General features: G+C 39.1%; 1 protein-coding gene across 1 annotated transcript in view; it reads right to left on the reverse strand.

The window, feature by feature from the left end:
• LOC127651774 (zeta-sarcoglycan-like) overlaps positions 1-16022 on the reverse strand; it is a 337374-nt gene that overhangs the window by 33693 nt on the left and 287659 nt on the right. The window contains exon 6 of the mRNA XM_052137782.1: positions 11803-11875. Coding sequence (XP_051993742.1) covers positions 11803-11875 — 73 coding nt within the window. The remainder of the gene's footprint in view (positions 1-11802; positions 11876-16022) is intronic.

Genomic DNA, 16022 nt, shown 5'->3' on the forward strand with positions numbered 1-16022 from the left:
TTCTGTATAATTTTCATAATGTTTAGTCTGAAACCGAGAGATGAGGATATGGTCCAGCGCTTTCCTAGTTCTGCCATCTGGGCTGTGCCATGTCCAGTGATGGATAAGCTTCCGGGGAAACCAGGTATCAGCAACGCAGAGATTGTTGTGATGGCAGAGAAGGAGAAGGCGGTTACCATTGTCGTTTGTGAACCTGTCAGCAAAGGTTGTGCCGACAGGTGAGCCTGTGAGCCGATCACTGCTAGACAGAGTGGCGTTGGCATCGGTGAGGATGATGGTGATGTCGTGTGGTGAGGCTTGGCCAACAGCCTGGTGAAGTTGGTCAAAGAAGGCATCCTTTGCTTCCTCATCAGCAACATCAGCGGGGGCATAAGCAACGATTACTGTCATCTTGCCGTGTTGATGGAGAAAGCGGGCCGACAGTAATCTGTCGCTCAGGGGTGTCCAGTTGATGAGGGACTTGCGGAGGGTTTTTGGGATGGCAAGTGCCATAAAGCGCTGGACCATATCCTCATCTCTCGACGCTGGAAGCCGTTTGTCACCAACTGCCGTGTGTACCGAGGAGCAGAGCTTGGCAACACAGACCATCGCTTGCTGGTGGCCCAGCTTAAGCTAAAGCTGCGAGTCAACCAGCACACCAAGACTCAGCCTCGCCTTGACTCCTCCCTACTCAGTGATCCAAACATCGCCACAGATTTCAGTTGCGCCATCTGCCGCACCTTTGATAACCTGGCTACCGACAAGGTGAACGACTGGCAGACCTTCAAGGAAAGTATCATCCAGTCAGCTCACAATGTCTTCGGATGCTTCCGACCCTCCCCGAAAAAGCCCTGGATATCAGAGAGAACATTCAACATCATCGACCGGAGACGTGAGGCCCGGCTCCGAGGTGACATGACGGAGTATCGGCGACTGAACCGCCAGCGCAATGTGGCTATAGCTGAGGATAGGGAGAAGTTCTGGCAGGCAGAAGCTAAACACCTAGAGTCCGCGGCCAATAACAACAATATGAGCCGTGTCTTCAGTCTGCTGCGCCAAGCCCGTAATGGCCCACGCATCAAGACAGCCCTGGTGAAAGATTCCGATGGCAATCTTATAGCAACTGAAGCAAACTGCCTTGAACGCTGGAAAGAGCACTTCAGCCTCCTTCTGCAGCACGGTACCTCCCCTGCTGATACCGCAACCTTATCGACCGTTAATGCTACAGCCCTTAGTGCTGTCTGCAATACAGACCCTGTCACACCTGAGGAAGTCAGAGCCGCTCTGGAAAAACTAAACAACAGGAAAGCCCCCGGCATCTGTGCAATAACCGCTGAGATGCTAAAATCTGGGGTGAAACCATTGTCGAAAGTGGCTTACCCACATATTCAATGAGGTGTGGGAGACAGAAAGGCTTCCCAGCTGACTGGACCAGAGGAGTCATCTTGCCCTTCTGGAAACATAAAGGTGACAGGCTAGTCTGCGGCAACCACAGAGGCATTACCCTGCTCTCCATCCCAGGCAAACTCTTTACCAAGATCTTGCTCACTGTGCTCTCCCAGCCATCAGAAGCAGCCGCGCCCCAGCAGGCTGGCTTCATGCCTAACCGCTCCACAATAGACCAGATCTCTGCCGCTCAGCTTGATGATAGAGAAGACCTATGAATTCGTGAAAGATCGCCATCTTTACATTGGGTTCATAGATCTGAAGGCTGCCTTTGACACCGCTTTGCCACACTTCACTGTGGAGTATCCTACACGCTCTTGGAGCACCACCCAAGATCGTTGCACTATTCAAGCTGTTTTATAGCAATGCTCAGAGCTGTGTCCGTGATCAACGGCAGAGACTCAGACTGGTTTCCCATCTCCAGTGGCGCTCGCCAGGGCTGCGTGGCTGCTCCTGACCTCTTCAACTGCATCATTGACCATCTGATGTCTAGGGTTTGTGAGCCGGTCCCCGGAGTGTCCTTCGGCAGTTACCACCTGACTGACCTGGAGTACGCTTGATGACACCATCCTGCTCAGCACGCCCTACAGCCAGTTGAGAGACGCCTGGGCATATACAGTGAAGAGGCTGAGAAGCTTGGCCTTCAGGTGAGCTGGACAAAACCAAGTTCATGTATGTCGGTGATGGACCGCATCCAACCTCCCTGCAGTTTAGCAATGATATTGTAGAGCCTGTCAACAACTTTGTGTATCTGGGATCCTTAGTGACAGACAACGGGACCCTAAAACCAGAGATTACCCGCAGAGGAGCCCTGGCTACGCCAGCTCTGCAGTCTCTCTGGAAACCACTTTGGAGGCACCAGACCATCTCACGCAAGATCTAAGCTCCGGATTTACAACTCAGCAGTACTCTCCATCCTGCTTTATGGCTCGGAGACTTGGCCCTTAAATAAGACACTGACTACAAGATTAGATGGCTTTGATAGCAGGGCCCTCAGGACCATTGAGAAGATCAGGTGGCCCCAGCGGATTTCCAATCAAGTGCTTAGAGCCCGCACGTGCCAGCCCAGAGCATCTTGCCTGGCTGCGCAACGTCGCACCCGCTGGCTTGGCCATGTGCTCCGCCTGCCTCCTGACCACCGACAAGAGCCATTCTCCAGTTTGATCCGAGAGTCGCAGGCTGGAGATCGACCACGAGGTAGACCCCGCACCCGATGGCTTGACGTCCCTATGGGCGACCTCCAACAACATGGAGTTGCTGTGGAGGATGTAGAGCAGATGGCACAAGACCGGCCAGCAATGGAAACAACTGGTTCATCTGGTCGGCTCAACGCACAGGGATGGGACACCCCCACACCCATCGCAGGAGCCAAAATAAATAATAATTAGTCTGAAACCAGACTTAGAATTCTGCTACATCTATAGTAAACAAACAGAGAGAAAAACAAAACAACAACAAGTGAAATCGCCTCCCACATCAATGATGAAATAACCAGCATTTGTGTTGGTGCAAAAGTTGTTTTCAGTGGCAAGATAGGAAAGACGTTGGCAATATTGAAAACTATCTTGGATTTTCTTTCTGAGGTGTGCGCTTTAGATGGATGTGGACTCGAAGAGTGAAATTCTCAGACTCTCTCATCAGCTTCTGGGCAGCTAGATCAATTTTCATCTTATTATACCTCACATTAGCTGGTTGCTAATGGTACAACTCTGATGCACTCTCACCTTCTACTCACCCAACTGGTAGGCTATTAAGAAGCTTGACTGAACCCTACAATAGGGCAAACGAAGGTGGATAACAATTGTGAGGCTATTACTGAGTGCTTAAACTTGGTCTATGGCCTTAGGATTTGTTCACCCAAAAATTGTTTCACTCAGACTCATGCTGTTCCAACCCGTTTGACTTTCTAGCTTCCATGGAACACAAATGCGATAGACAGAAATAGTTTTGGGATTTCAACATTATTTTCAGGACTAGTGTTGGGTTCGAGTCCACCTTAGTCAAGTCTGAGTCTTCAAACAATCGAATCCGAGTTGATTCTGAGTCCAAATGGGGCCAAATATGGAACAAAAATACCTCTGTTGTCTTTCATAGAGATTTCAATCTTCATATATATATAAGTGATTGATTAGTATCCCGCTGAACAAACTTCAAAGTGGTTTCAGAATGAAAGCATATGCTTTAGGAATGAAAGCATACTTCATTTTCAATTTGTAAATTCAATTTAATTTAGTTTTATTTAAAATGATCCCTATCTAAATAAATAAAAGTCTATACTGAGATTTCTTTCTGAATCTTTTTTCTCTATCTGCCGACTGATTTGGGAAAATACAGTACATACAAATCAGTCAACACAGTAGTAATTAGCACTCGTGGAGTTATGCGTCACAATTAGACTGTGAATGCTACATCCAAAAACAGTGGAAAAGCCCACTGATAATATTAGGATCATGTCATCACAGACATGATGTTTTTTTAGTTAATTTGTGAGAAACCACACAATGCGGGGCAGTTCTGCGTGCTGCTCGTGTACCTAAATCCCTGATGCGTCCGTGTGCGTCTCGCAGCAGCTGCCGCAGAAGATAAAAAAATAAACAATAATTGATATTTGCTTGAGAGGCAGCCACGTTGGTCTGCAATCATTCTGAAGTCTTTAAATACCAACCAAATACAATTTCATTGCAAAAACATGTCATAATTTTAACATATTTGTCCTCCAAATGTGTCAGATATGTAGGCTAAAAAAGACATGCAGGCTAAAATAGACATGCATAAGTTATCCGGTGGTTTAAAATAAAAATAAAATAAATATTTATACTAAAAATTTCATAGCTAACTAAATTCATTTCCTAACATGAAGTTTAGCTTCGGACTCTGTCATAGAATAATACATTTATGTTATAGTCTATAATTAAATTATAAACAAAAAATGTCACTTCCCAAAATATCCTAATATTTTATTGTGCATGGTTGTGAATGGTGGACAAATGCTGTAAAAGAATGCTTTTTGTGCAATTCGTCAATGCTTTGAAAATAGTGAAGAAAATAGTCAACCAAATATTTAAAAAGCTAAACAATTAATTAATCAAGCTATTATGGTCCAGTTCAATGTCAAATCACTGTGTGAACCACAAGAGACTACAGAAGCCTACATGGGTAGATACATTACACCTAAAAAGACTTATTATCCAATATTAATACTATTTTAATGTATTTCTATTTTCGATATGCTGTTTTTAGTAAACTGTGAGATACATGATGTGGGTGACTTGACGTAATGAAGTTCTTGGTTTTAAGTTGGTTTTTAATCACAATGAAACTGCAATGCGAGCACCATCTTGGCTGCACAAACGCCACATGCAATTTTACCTGTCAGGTTCTGTGACATGTGAAACTGCTTTGTTTAGTTTCTATTATATTGGATACATACCCGTCTTTATGTTTTTTGTCGTGCCAGTCACCTCGGTAGTCAGTGTGATACAGTAGTCTCTGTAATTATATTCAAGCGTATGGTTTGACTGATGAGTGTGACTGGGGGAGTGCATATGTGTGTGTGCGTGTGTTTGCTTAAACACAGAGTAACAACTCTGGCTACGTCTATGACTTCAGGGGCTAATACAGTTGCATGCGGACCGAGATGTGTTAATTAATTTCTGTTTTGTTATTTTTTTTTTTTATTGCATCACTAATGCAATGGACTAGGCTGGACTATGAAAAAATCCCAAGTCCCAAAGTCTCGAGTCCATGACAAATCCAAGTCCATTAACAGTGGACTTGAGTCGGAGTCCAAACTGGAGTACCCCAACTCTATTCAGGACACTTAAGAATATTTTACCCCCCCAATTCCCATTTTCGTAATGCTTCCGGATGTTTTACTTGTCCCATTGTTTTCAATTTCACTGTATTACAGTTAATAAAAGACTGTGTTGTACAATGACGTTTTCTTTAAAATGAAATTAAATGAAAGGCAGTACCAAGGGAGTACTACTATGATGTATAAATACTTCACAGTTTAAATAATTTAGCTTTTTCCTTTTACATTGCAGTAATGAGAATATCATATCAAAATGTATTTATTTATTTTTGCATTGCGCCAATGAGAATTTCATGTGCATGAAAAAATCTATGCAAAAATGGTCATAGAAATAGGCTTAATTTTCTATATGTAATAAATAAGTAAATAAATGGTTTGTTTCTTTTGATTTTGGAGTAAAATAAGACCAGGTCATTTTCTTGACCGGTTTTGTGAGATTCAATCATTGGTGACTGAGGCTAATGTTCTGCCTAACATCTCCTTTTCGTGTTCCATAGAAGAAAGAAAGTCATATGGGTTGGAATTACATTACGGTGAGTGAATGATGACAAAATATTCATTTTTGGGTAAACTTTTACTTTAAACACGATCTTAGGTCCAACACCAACTGAGATGACAGTAGCCTAAAAAAGAAAGGAATATGAGTCGGAGGAGAGTAAAACATGTAGGAAAATGGAAGCAATCCAAGTTGTCTCAAATTGTGGTAATGTTTCTATGTCAGAGATTTGCTGTTTAATTAATGAGAGCCTTAGGCAAGTTCAAACCTCAGCACTGAACTAAACAAATGAAAGCAAATGACCAGAAGCATGCCAAGAAGCATAAAAGATGGAATGCCTATAGACGTTGATTGGAATTGTGGTTAGTGTTGCAGGAATGTAGAGCCAGGTTTTAATCCCCGGCAATCAAAACATTTGTTTACTCACTGCAGTTGTCTTTCTTGCTGATGTGGATGCTGTAATTCATAAAAATATGTATCAATATGAAATTGGCCAACACTAATTATGATTTACAATTTAGTGATGAACTGTCACAAATCGCATAAGATCCCATTATTCAACCAATTACAATGATCATAACAGCGCACAGAGCAAACAATCAGGCACACATGGTTAATAAAATGATTAATAACTATTCAAATGATCTATAAGGATGAACAAAAAAGAAAAATACTCTGTCATTTATATATTTTAATGTCATTTGTGGAACTTTAATCAGAACTCTGGACAATCATCCACGTGTTTTAAATTAAAGATATAGCTTGCAGTGCCAAAAGACAACTGTGATTTGGATAGTTGAGCTAATTGTATTAATCAATTGTTTACCAGCATAGGTTTTTTTGCATTGGGCTCGGTGCTAACTGTGCACTGATTGTGTCATTAGCAATGCAACACTGAAGTTAACTTATGTTTGACTTTGATCTTAATAAAAGCATTGATTTATTATTATGCATGGGATAGGTTTGATATGACATTGTTTGCATACAGAAATAAAAACAAAAATATGTTGATGAACTATACTGTAGCAATGAATAAAAAGTTGACTATCAATAAGGTGCGATTGTAACTTTTGGTGTCCAAGGAGTGGAAGAGGAAGACAGGAGATGCAGGAGTAGGGTCTTTGAATCATTTAATTATACACACTGGAGTAGAACAAACACTAGATTAGAAACTAAAAATAAACTAATCAACATGCCAACCTAACACTCCAAACATGACAATTCAAACATTACTGTTCAAGGACTGACAACCAATGATCAAATCTAGAAGGTATATATACACGGGGAACTTAATGAGGGAATGGCATACAGGTGGGGATAACAAGGAAGTGATCAGGGCAGTGGATTCTGGGAAACGTAGTGCAGGAGAAAACTTCAAAATAAGAGTCCTTGAACATTGTGGAGACAAACTGTGACAGAGATAAAATGTAGCTTGTGCACCTAATTCATAAAGAAAGCTTAGACGTTCTTCAACACTTCTGTTTTATGCAGCTAGTTAGAAATTAATGTGTAAAAGAAAAGAAAATCTTTAATAACATAATAAAATAGGCATTTAACACTTTTTAAATGTAAGCGAACAATAAACTGTAATGGTAAAGAAGATTATGAAATCAGTTGATATTTCTACAAACAATTCTGGACTGACCATTAAAGGTCCTTAAATTAAAAACAAATAAAAATAAATAAATAGCTAAATATTTATTGAGCATCCTATCATAATTAATCGGCACCAAACTCCTCCATAAGTTTCATAAGCTTATGAAAGCATGCATGCAAAGCAAATTCTCTAAAGTCAATAAGAAGGTAATGATAAGTACCATTACATTATGATTAAGCACGGGTACAGTTTTGTCCTGAAGATAAGGATACTACCTAACCAGGCATCTCTATTGATTTCATTATTTGATGCATTTAAAACAGTGTAGATATAGTATCATTTTTAAACAGAAAATTAGATCAGAGTTTAACTCAATAATTGAATGGGACTTTTTGCTTCAACACACATACTAACATTCACTACTTTGTCATTTAGATGTTACTTTTATTCAAAGCCACTTAATTAAGTTCAGTGCCTTTCTCTATTTTTGGGTGAACTACTACATTGATCAAAGCCTTGTAAGAGAATCTTGAAAAAATATTATTTAAAATATAACAAATGTGCACTTAGAAATATGGCTCGTCACAAGTATGTCTTACTTTAAGATAGTCTAAACAACTCATGCTAAGGAACCTGTGTATTTATTTGAAGTATTTCAACAGGATGCAATAAAACTGGTCTGTGAGACCACATCATAAGACAATACTCTTTTATAGACTCTATTCAGTCATTACATGTTTCATTTACTTTAACTGTGTAATTCTGAACTCTCAGAGGGTCAGAGACACTGAGACAGAAGGAGAGAGTGTTGGATATGTGAGACTGGGAAAACAGGACAAACATTTGTTTACAAATGTTTCACACACCAAGGACGACACAGAGCTAGCTCATAACTCATTAAGTCAGCTCGTTTCAATTAGCTGCTAAGCATGGCGATAATAAGCACACTTCAATAAAACAATAATTAGGAGAAAGTGAATTGGGCTTATATGTTTCCTACTTTCGATTTAAAAAACTTAATGAGGGCGAGAGTGTAGTGAAACACACAAAGCGTGTAATAAGGTATTAATCCCCGCAAAGTGGTGAGGGAACGTTAATACATAGGTCAGCCAAGGATGCAGGCTTCTATCTGAGGACAACCATCTGACACTCATGTTCATTGTGATACAGGAGGATGAGAGCGTCATGATGAGGGTACCCACATTCTGTGGCTTCTCTTCTCTGTTGAAACAGATGGCAGACTGGGCTAAAATTATAAATAGCTCAGAATCTTTTTTTTATTATTATTTGTATCTAATATAGTCACCAAAAAGCCTATATTCACATTTTAATGAATTACAGTGACATGCTGACTTATTGATTTCTTCTCCAAAGATCCATCAGGTATGCTCATGGTTATAATAGGCCTTTTTCACAGCAGGGCCATCTTTGATTTTTGATGGGAATGGCAACGAGGCTGTGAGTGATAGACATACAGTCCCTTCAATGGCTGTACTGCAGTTTTTGGATCTTTCCGCTGTCAAAACATTTGAAAAACCTTTCCAAGAACATTCACGAGACAAAAAAACTCCAGACAACATGAGTTGTGGAAAATCAAATGGGATCTAGGAGCTTTATTCAGCTTTATATAGTGTGTTCCATTGAAAAGATTGTAAGTCTAGCACTCACAGCCCAGTTTTCATTCCCTTTAAATATCGAAAATGGCACTACTGTGAATAAGGTCTATAGGGTTAGTAGTTTGTTTGTTGGGTCAGATTGCATTCTCACTACATGTGAACCGTTCCAGAGTTTGTTTAAAAAAAATCAGACCGAGACTTCTTTGACCGGGGGGTCTTCGACGTTTAATGCAGACCGATTGCCATGTTCATAAACAGTCATGCCTAAACGAACAGCACTAAGGGAGAAAAAGCACCAGGTTCCGAAATGAATTCTCCAAACGAACCAGGTGTGAAAAGTGTCAATACAGTGTTGCCAAAAAGTATTTTGGTTACTTAAGCCACACTTCAATGAATATGAGAATGAAGTAAGAATGAATTTGCATTAGATTACAAAATATCAAGCCGAGTATCATCTGCAAACAAATGATGCTAGACCTTCTTCTCAAAATGAACTTAACTTTTCTTAGTCATTTCGAAAATTGGGTAGTTGACTAGAAATACTTTTGGGAAGTTTACATGTCCTGCATTGTGACATTCCATATTCCATATGAAAATATTTTTAATTGAGGGACTACATGGAATATACTACATGGAATGCTTTCTAAAGTTCATTTGACAGTCAATTGAAAGTAAAATTATGCATAGCATTATACCTTAAAGTCTTGGCTACAAAAAAGACTAGAACATTTTAATTTTCATTCATGCCCTGGAAAAAAAAATGTTCATTGAACACACATTGACCTTTTGTGACATCGATCACCAATAGCAGATACTCTTACACACTATATGGGGTGAATTGTCACAATGAACCCTGCCACTAAACCAGAAGCATAGGTTTGGAACAATAGGGGATGATGGGGGAAAACCACCAAAACAAAATCCATGCCTCTCTTTAAATATATGCCTGCATTAAACAGCCTATTATGGACATTTCAACAGAATTTAAAAAGTAAAACAATTATAAGGCACGAAATGGTATTCTAATTAAAGAGGGTTTTGAACTAGGAGTTTGAAACTAACTCCTAAAATATACTCCTAGAGAAAACACACATTTGTGCAATTGGACTTTTTACTGCAAATCTTATCGTTAATGAAACATAGCTCTTATGACACCTTCCCCATGTGACAACTAGCCCCAGTCTCCCCTGTTGTCACGAACCCCGCTCCTCTGCCCCATCTCCGCTTCCTCGAGCACGCATACATGCACTCCGCGAGCGTGCTCGCTTCCTGCTCCCTCGCTCCGCCCCCTTGAGCTCGTACGCTCTTTTTCCTCCCTCGGGCTTCCACGCCCGGTTTTGCTATTACGAGCGCTCGCTCGTAAACTATCTCCCCCCTCTGACTCACATGCCCGCTTCAGCCAGAACATTATGACCACCTGCACTCACGCGCTTCCAATCCCCACACATTAGTGACACCTGCACTCGTCTCATCACTGATATTCGTTACACCCGCACCGCTCGTTAGTTCCCCTATTTAACTCACTATCCTTTCGTTTGTTTGGGGTTGGTTATTGTATTTAGATTCCCGTGTTTTGACCCCCGCTAGTCTCGTCTAGTTTTGACCCCCCTGTGATTCGTTACCTCTTAGCTTGCCAGCTCCCCATTCCTCTCGTTCCCCTGTCTTTGTTCCCGCTAGTCTCGTCTTGTTCTTCGCCCTAGTTATACATCCTGTTTAACCCCACTTTGACCCTCGCTCCCCTCGACTACTCTCCCGGATTTGCCCCCTTTATATCTTTGATTCCCCGGCTTTTGACCCTACGCTACCCCGACTATTCTACTCTGGATTTACCCTGTTTTGTACTTTTGCCTGCACTGTTTTTAATAACATTAAAAGCAGTTTCATCCAACATTGTGACTGTCTCATCTTGTGTGTGTGTGTCCGGGTTACACCTGTATTGTTTTATAATGTAAAAACTACATTTGTTCTGTAAATTGTTTGGATTGAAAAGTATGGGAGTACTTTCTCTCTTTAAATGATTTCCAATGGGTTTGATCATTTGTTACCTGATGCACTGACATTTATAAGCTTTAAAATGTGGCTTAAGAGTCCAAATACTTCTTGGGTCCACTGCAACTGTGCACACATTAAAAAAGGAGTAAGATCTGGCAACCTTGGATTCACAAGTTCAAACTCTGATCGTGCTAGCCAACAAGATAAGAAATTAGACTAAAACACTCCTGTTGAAAGCTTAAAGTCTCATAGGTAATGTCACTCTCCCTCCATTAACCAGCAGTTCTCAGATTTTTCCTCCATCGAAAGTAGATATTATCCTGGTGCATTTACATTAAGTGAGCTCATAAGAGATTAGACATCACTCAGCAGTGCTCTATTAAACCCCTCAGTAACCTACCTACTTGTACACTGAAAGTGACTTCCTCCATCATGCCACTACATAATTTCCTGTAGTTGTAGTAAATAGATCTTAAGAGTATGGGAGAGTGAAAAGCTTTGAGATGCATTAGTGACCTATTGGACATCCAATCAGATATCAACTAGTGAAGACAGAAGAGATTAGATAAATCCGATTGGCCGATCCACCGGTGATGGATTGGGCGTGTCAGAGAGGTCTTGTACGCTTTCTTATTACCAAGTGTGAATGGGACAGTTTGTCATTGCATATTGAGGATATAAAGCTTCTATGGACAATTAGGAAGTGGACATTCAGTAAGGTTCATGTTTAATGACTTCATGCAGTACTTTCTCTATCCCTCTCTTTTCTTTTTTCTGTCTTTCATTCATCTATTCTCTCTCTCTCGGTTATCTGTGTGAATCATGCATGCTAATGCGATACACTAAGAAAGCAATGTCTTACTTCAGGTCTTGGAATGGTTCAGCTCGAACATGTGGCGTCTCCACTGAATGACTAAACACAACTCCTTCATTGCCTAGAGAGATAAAGAGACAAAAAAGAGAGAGTGATGAGTGGTATGACTAAATTAGAACACAGTGTCAACAAACATAATTGTGGAAAATAGCACGTGCGACCATAGAGTTAAAAAGGCAAATGTAAAACAAATTAGGAATCCTATTTTTTAACAGGAACATTCATTAATTTGCAGGGTAAACTAGACCTGCACCAAACCAGTATAAACAAGCCTAGACATGCATGGGAATTTATGTTTGCAGCAGGATGAATGCTGTATGAAGCCAGCAGACCACATGATGAAAGAGACCAAGATATTGTAGCTATTAACAGTCCATGTCTTTTCTGATTTTTTTTTATAAATAAATATTATAAATTAAATTTATAAATAAATAAATAGATAAGGAGCTGAGGAGCTGCTATAGACTAGAGGTCAACCAAAGGTAGATTTTGCCAATACCGATAACTAAGGTGGTGGAAAAGGCTGATAACTGATTAATTGCCCAATAGTTTTAAAAATCGATTTATTGAATGTAAACAAAAGAATATCTTAGTCTTTACTTATAATGACAGGCACGTACACAGAGTACGTAGAGTCGCAAATGAATAAAATCCAAGATACAGTTTATTGTGCAACCAAAATAATAAATAAATAAAGATTTGGTGCTTAATGAGGGACTTTTAATAATTAACAAGCCCAAAATACGCAAGGGACTCTTATTTTGAAATGATGGAGACTTGGCTCTGTCTCTATTGTAACCAAAGGGTAAATTTGGGCTAATAAGTGAGGTAGAACACCAGTGTTGGGTGTAATGCATTACTAAGTAATGAATTACTGTAATTACTTTTTAATTGAAAAAAGTTAAGTATAGGCTTACTCTTAATTTTTCAGTTATTTAATTACAGTTATTTCTGATGTAATTGCCTTAAATACTGTATAAACATAGATACATTCTATATAAAACTATAGTGAATTTAAAATCGAAACTGAACATCTAATGTTAAAATATAGGTTTTCTAATTTAACGCTGTACCCTTAAATTCTTTGTCCAGTTCATGAATAATGTATTTGATTTTATATGATATATTTAAAAGAATTAAAAGAACAGTTTCATGTCTCTCCTTGTATTTTCCATCTGGTTGAGGTTTATAAGTGTTTTAGAAAGTAATTAGTAATAAGTAATGCAACTAGTACAGTAATCTTATTATATTGTAGAAGATGTATTTAGTAGTTATTGGGGCGGCTGTGGCTCAGGTGGTAGAGCGGGTTGTCCACTAATTGCAGAGTTGGGGGTTCGATTCCCAGCCCACACGACTCCACATGCCGAAGTGTCCTTGGGCAAGACACTGAACCCCAAGATGCTCGCAATGGTAGGCTAGCGCCTTGCATGGCATCTCTACCATCACTGGTGTGTGAATGTGTGAATGAGACACAATGTAAATCGCTTTGAATACCGCTAAGGTTAAAAAGGCGCTATATAAGTGCAGACCATTTACCATTATTAATAAACATGTTTTTAGAGTAACTTATCCAACACTGTATAACATTAAAAGAGAATAACTCTAATTTTTCACATTTACAATTTCTATAGACTATAGAGACTAAATAAAGGGGTTTATGTAGTTTGTTTACCTTATATGATTCTATATGTAGAGTTACTGTGTATGGTTTATAAAATGTCTATAAATTCAATGGCAGGGGTACTCAATAGGCAGACTCAAGGACAACTCAATCCGGACTGAGATCTAAATCTTTGTGCTAGTTAGCTGACATCTGGCCAAGTGATTGTATAAGCATACGTGTATATGCACACGAAGCGGGAACAAAGCACGGTCAGTGCCAAGCGAGTATTCCCTAGAGCTGAATGAGCTTTTATTCCTGCTCTCCATGCTTTTCCTCTCTCCCCACTAAAGAGGCACAGCATAAAGAATTTACTGTACATAGTTGAAGGCACAGTTATTTTAACAACATTATCAGAGACAACGCTACAGATACTGGCATCTTTCGCTTAAACACCCTGTAGAAAACAAAAATTAAGAAAAGTGAAACTATCTTCATCTGTCTGATATGTAATTCAGACAGTTCAGCTAAGCCAGGTCTGTGTCATGACAAGCTACAGTAATGTGGAACCTTTAGACAATAACGCCCCCCCTCCCCCCTTTCCTTATGAAACCCCATACACACACTAAAGTTTGGTTTAATTTCAGTTTGTTTCCCTTTATTTTATTGGATGTTAATTGTTTAAGACATGCACTCACACTAGTATGTGGATTGTTATTGGAATTTAGAAAATCAGTCCATCGAGAGCATTGAGAGTGGCAGATCGGAAAGAGATGCTGAATGCTTCGTTATGAAAAATGGGTGAATTACATCAAGTTACATAATTTCATTTTGCTATAGAAAAATGTATATTTGTTTATGCGCTAGAGTGAACGTTTGTATTTGTCAGACATTATTATTTGTCTGAGTTTATTTCTCTTTCTGGTGTCAGAGTGACATCGCGGCTTTAAAGCTTAATTACAAACATTCGCTGCTCATCAGTGGACAATTTGTTAGCTGTGTGAACAGATTCATGTGCAAAACAGTGTTTAGTATTGCACTGCTTTTTCGAGTATATAGGCCAGTTTTCTGTTTCTAAGGCCACAACGCACACGAACAATGACACAGGCCTGCATCTGTATGTTCATTCATACTTGCAGTTTTGAAAAAGTGTTGCCTTATATTATTTAATATACTTAATAGGTAGTAATATACTTTTAATTCAGTGTTAATTGCACTACAATTGCACTATCCGTGTTAAGTTTATACAGTGAAAACTCAATATGTGTACAAGTAAGAAGAGTTTATACTGTAAAACACAGTTTGTACTTACTGTGAAAGTCTAAAAGCTAAAGGGAGTATTTGATACTGAGTATCCAGTGTAAATGTATACCTTGATACACATCTGAGTTGATTCAGTGCATTTTGCATTTAAGAATTCTGTGAAGGTGTATGTGTTGAAGCATATTGGAATTAATTTACAAAGTAACATCACTCAGTATCAGAGTAAACATAGCCTTATTGTTTATACATTGAATATTATTTTGCATTATTATTTAATATATTCCCAATAATTTTATTCTAAATAAATAAATTGGATTACTGTTTGTTAAAGCTGTCTCTTATTATGTTTTCATAAGTAAATATTTCAGTAGTGGTATCAGAGAAGGGTATTCATATTTTTAGTTGGGAGATACATTACCTGACCCAGGTGCTTCACCCTAGTAGAACTTGGGAAAGGTTAATTAACAAAGTTAAACTTGTATTTAAACCTATATGATACACCAGATCAGGTTTAATGAGGAATAACGTTTATTATTATTCAGAATATATGCTGTTGGAGACATGGTGAAAAACATAATTATAATTCCAACTGTTTTTGGTTAGCACACTGATTCAACAAAACCCACACCCTTGGAGTTTGTTGGGGCAGTGTTAACTAGCTTTAATACATCCATCTATTTACTTAATCATTGCGCCAAAACAGGGATTTGAAACTCTGCAATCTAGGTATGGTAAGGAAACAACCATCTAACTGAAACATGTGTAAAAGTTGGTGGTCTGTTATAGCTTCTATACTAATAAGGTAACTCAAACTAGCAACTGCACCTCACACTAAGTGGGATAAGGCATAAAATGATAAATTACAAGCACCGTGGAACTGCAGACTTTTATAATGTTCCCCATTTCGCAGAATATATATTTTTTTCCACAAGATGTGCTTGTTAGGTGGATTCTCATAAGTCTTAATGTAATGCTTTCTTCCTTACTTCCTTTTTGTATTCGTTATGTCTGTCCCTTTTTCTTTAATACCACAAGTTTTACCCAAAATCGTGTTTGGAAAAGATTCAAGCTGATGATTAGGGTCATCACATGTAATTGCTCTACATTTCACTCTAATTTTCTGTTGGGATCTTTCTTGATTCCTTTTGAAATGTGCTTCTTTAAATAACATGGTTCCCTTCATCTCATTGGGATGAGATTTGGTGACTTTTCATAAATGTACTATCTACACACACACACACACACACACACACACACACACACACACACAAACTGAGCTGGATTCTGTTGGTGTAGTGGTGTGAAACAAAAGTAACACTAACGGTGTTCGGGGTCAAATTTGACC

The sequence above is a fragment of the Xyrauchen texanus genome, chromosome 11 (assembly GCF_025860055.1).
Source record: "Xyrauchen texanus isolate HMW12.3.18 chromosome 11, RBS_HiC_50CHRs, whole genome shotgun sequence".
Classification (NCBI taxonomy): Eukaryota; Metazoa; Chordata; class Actinopteri; order Cypriniformes; family Catostomidae; genus Xyrauchen; species Xyrauchen texanus.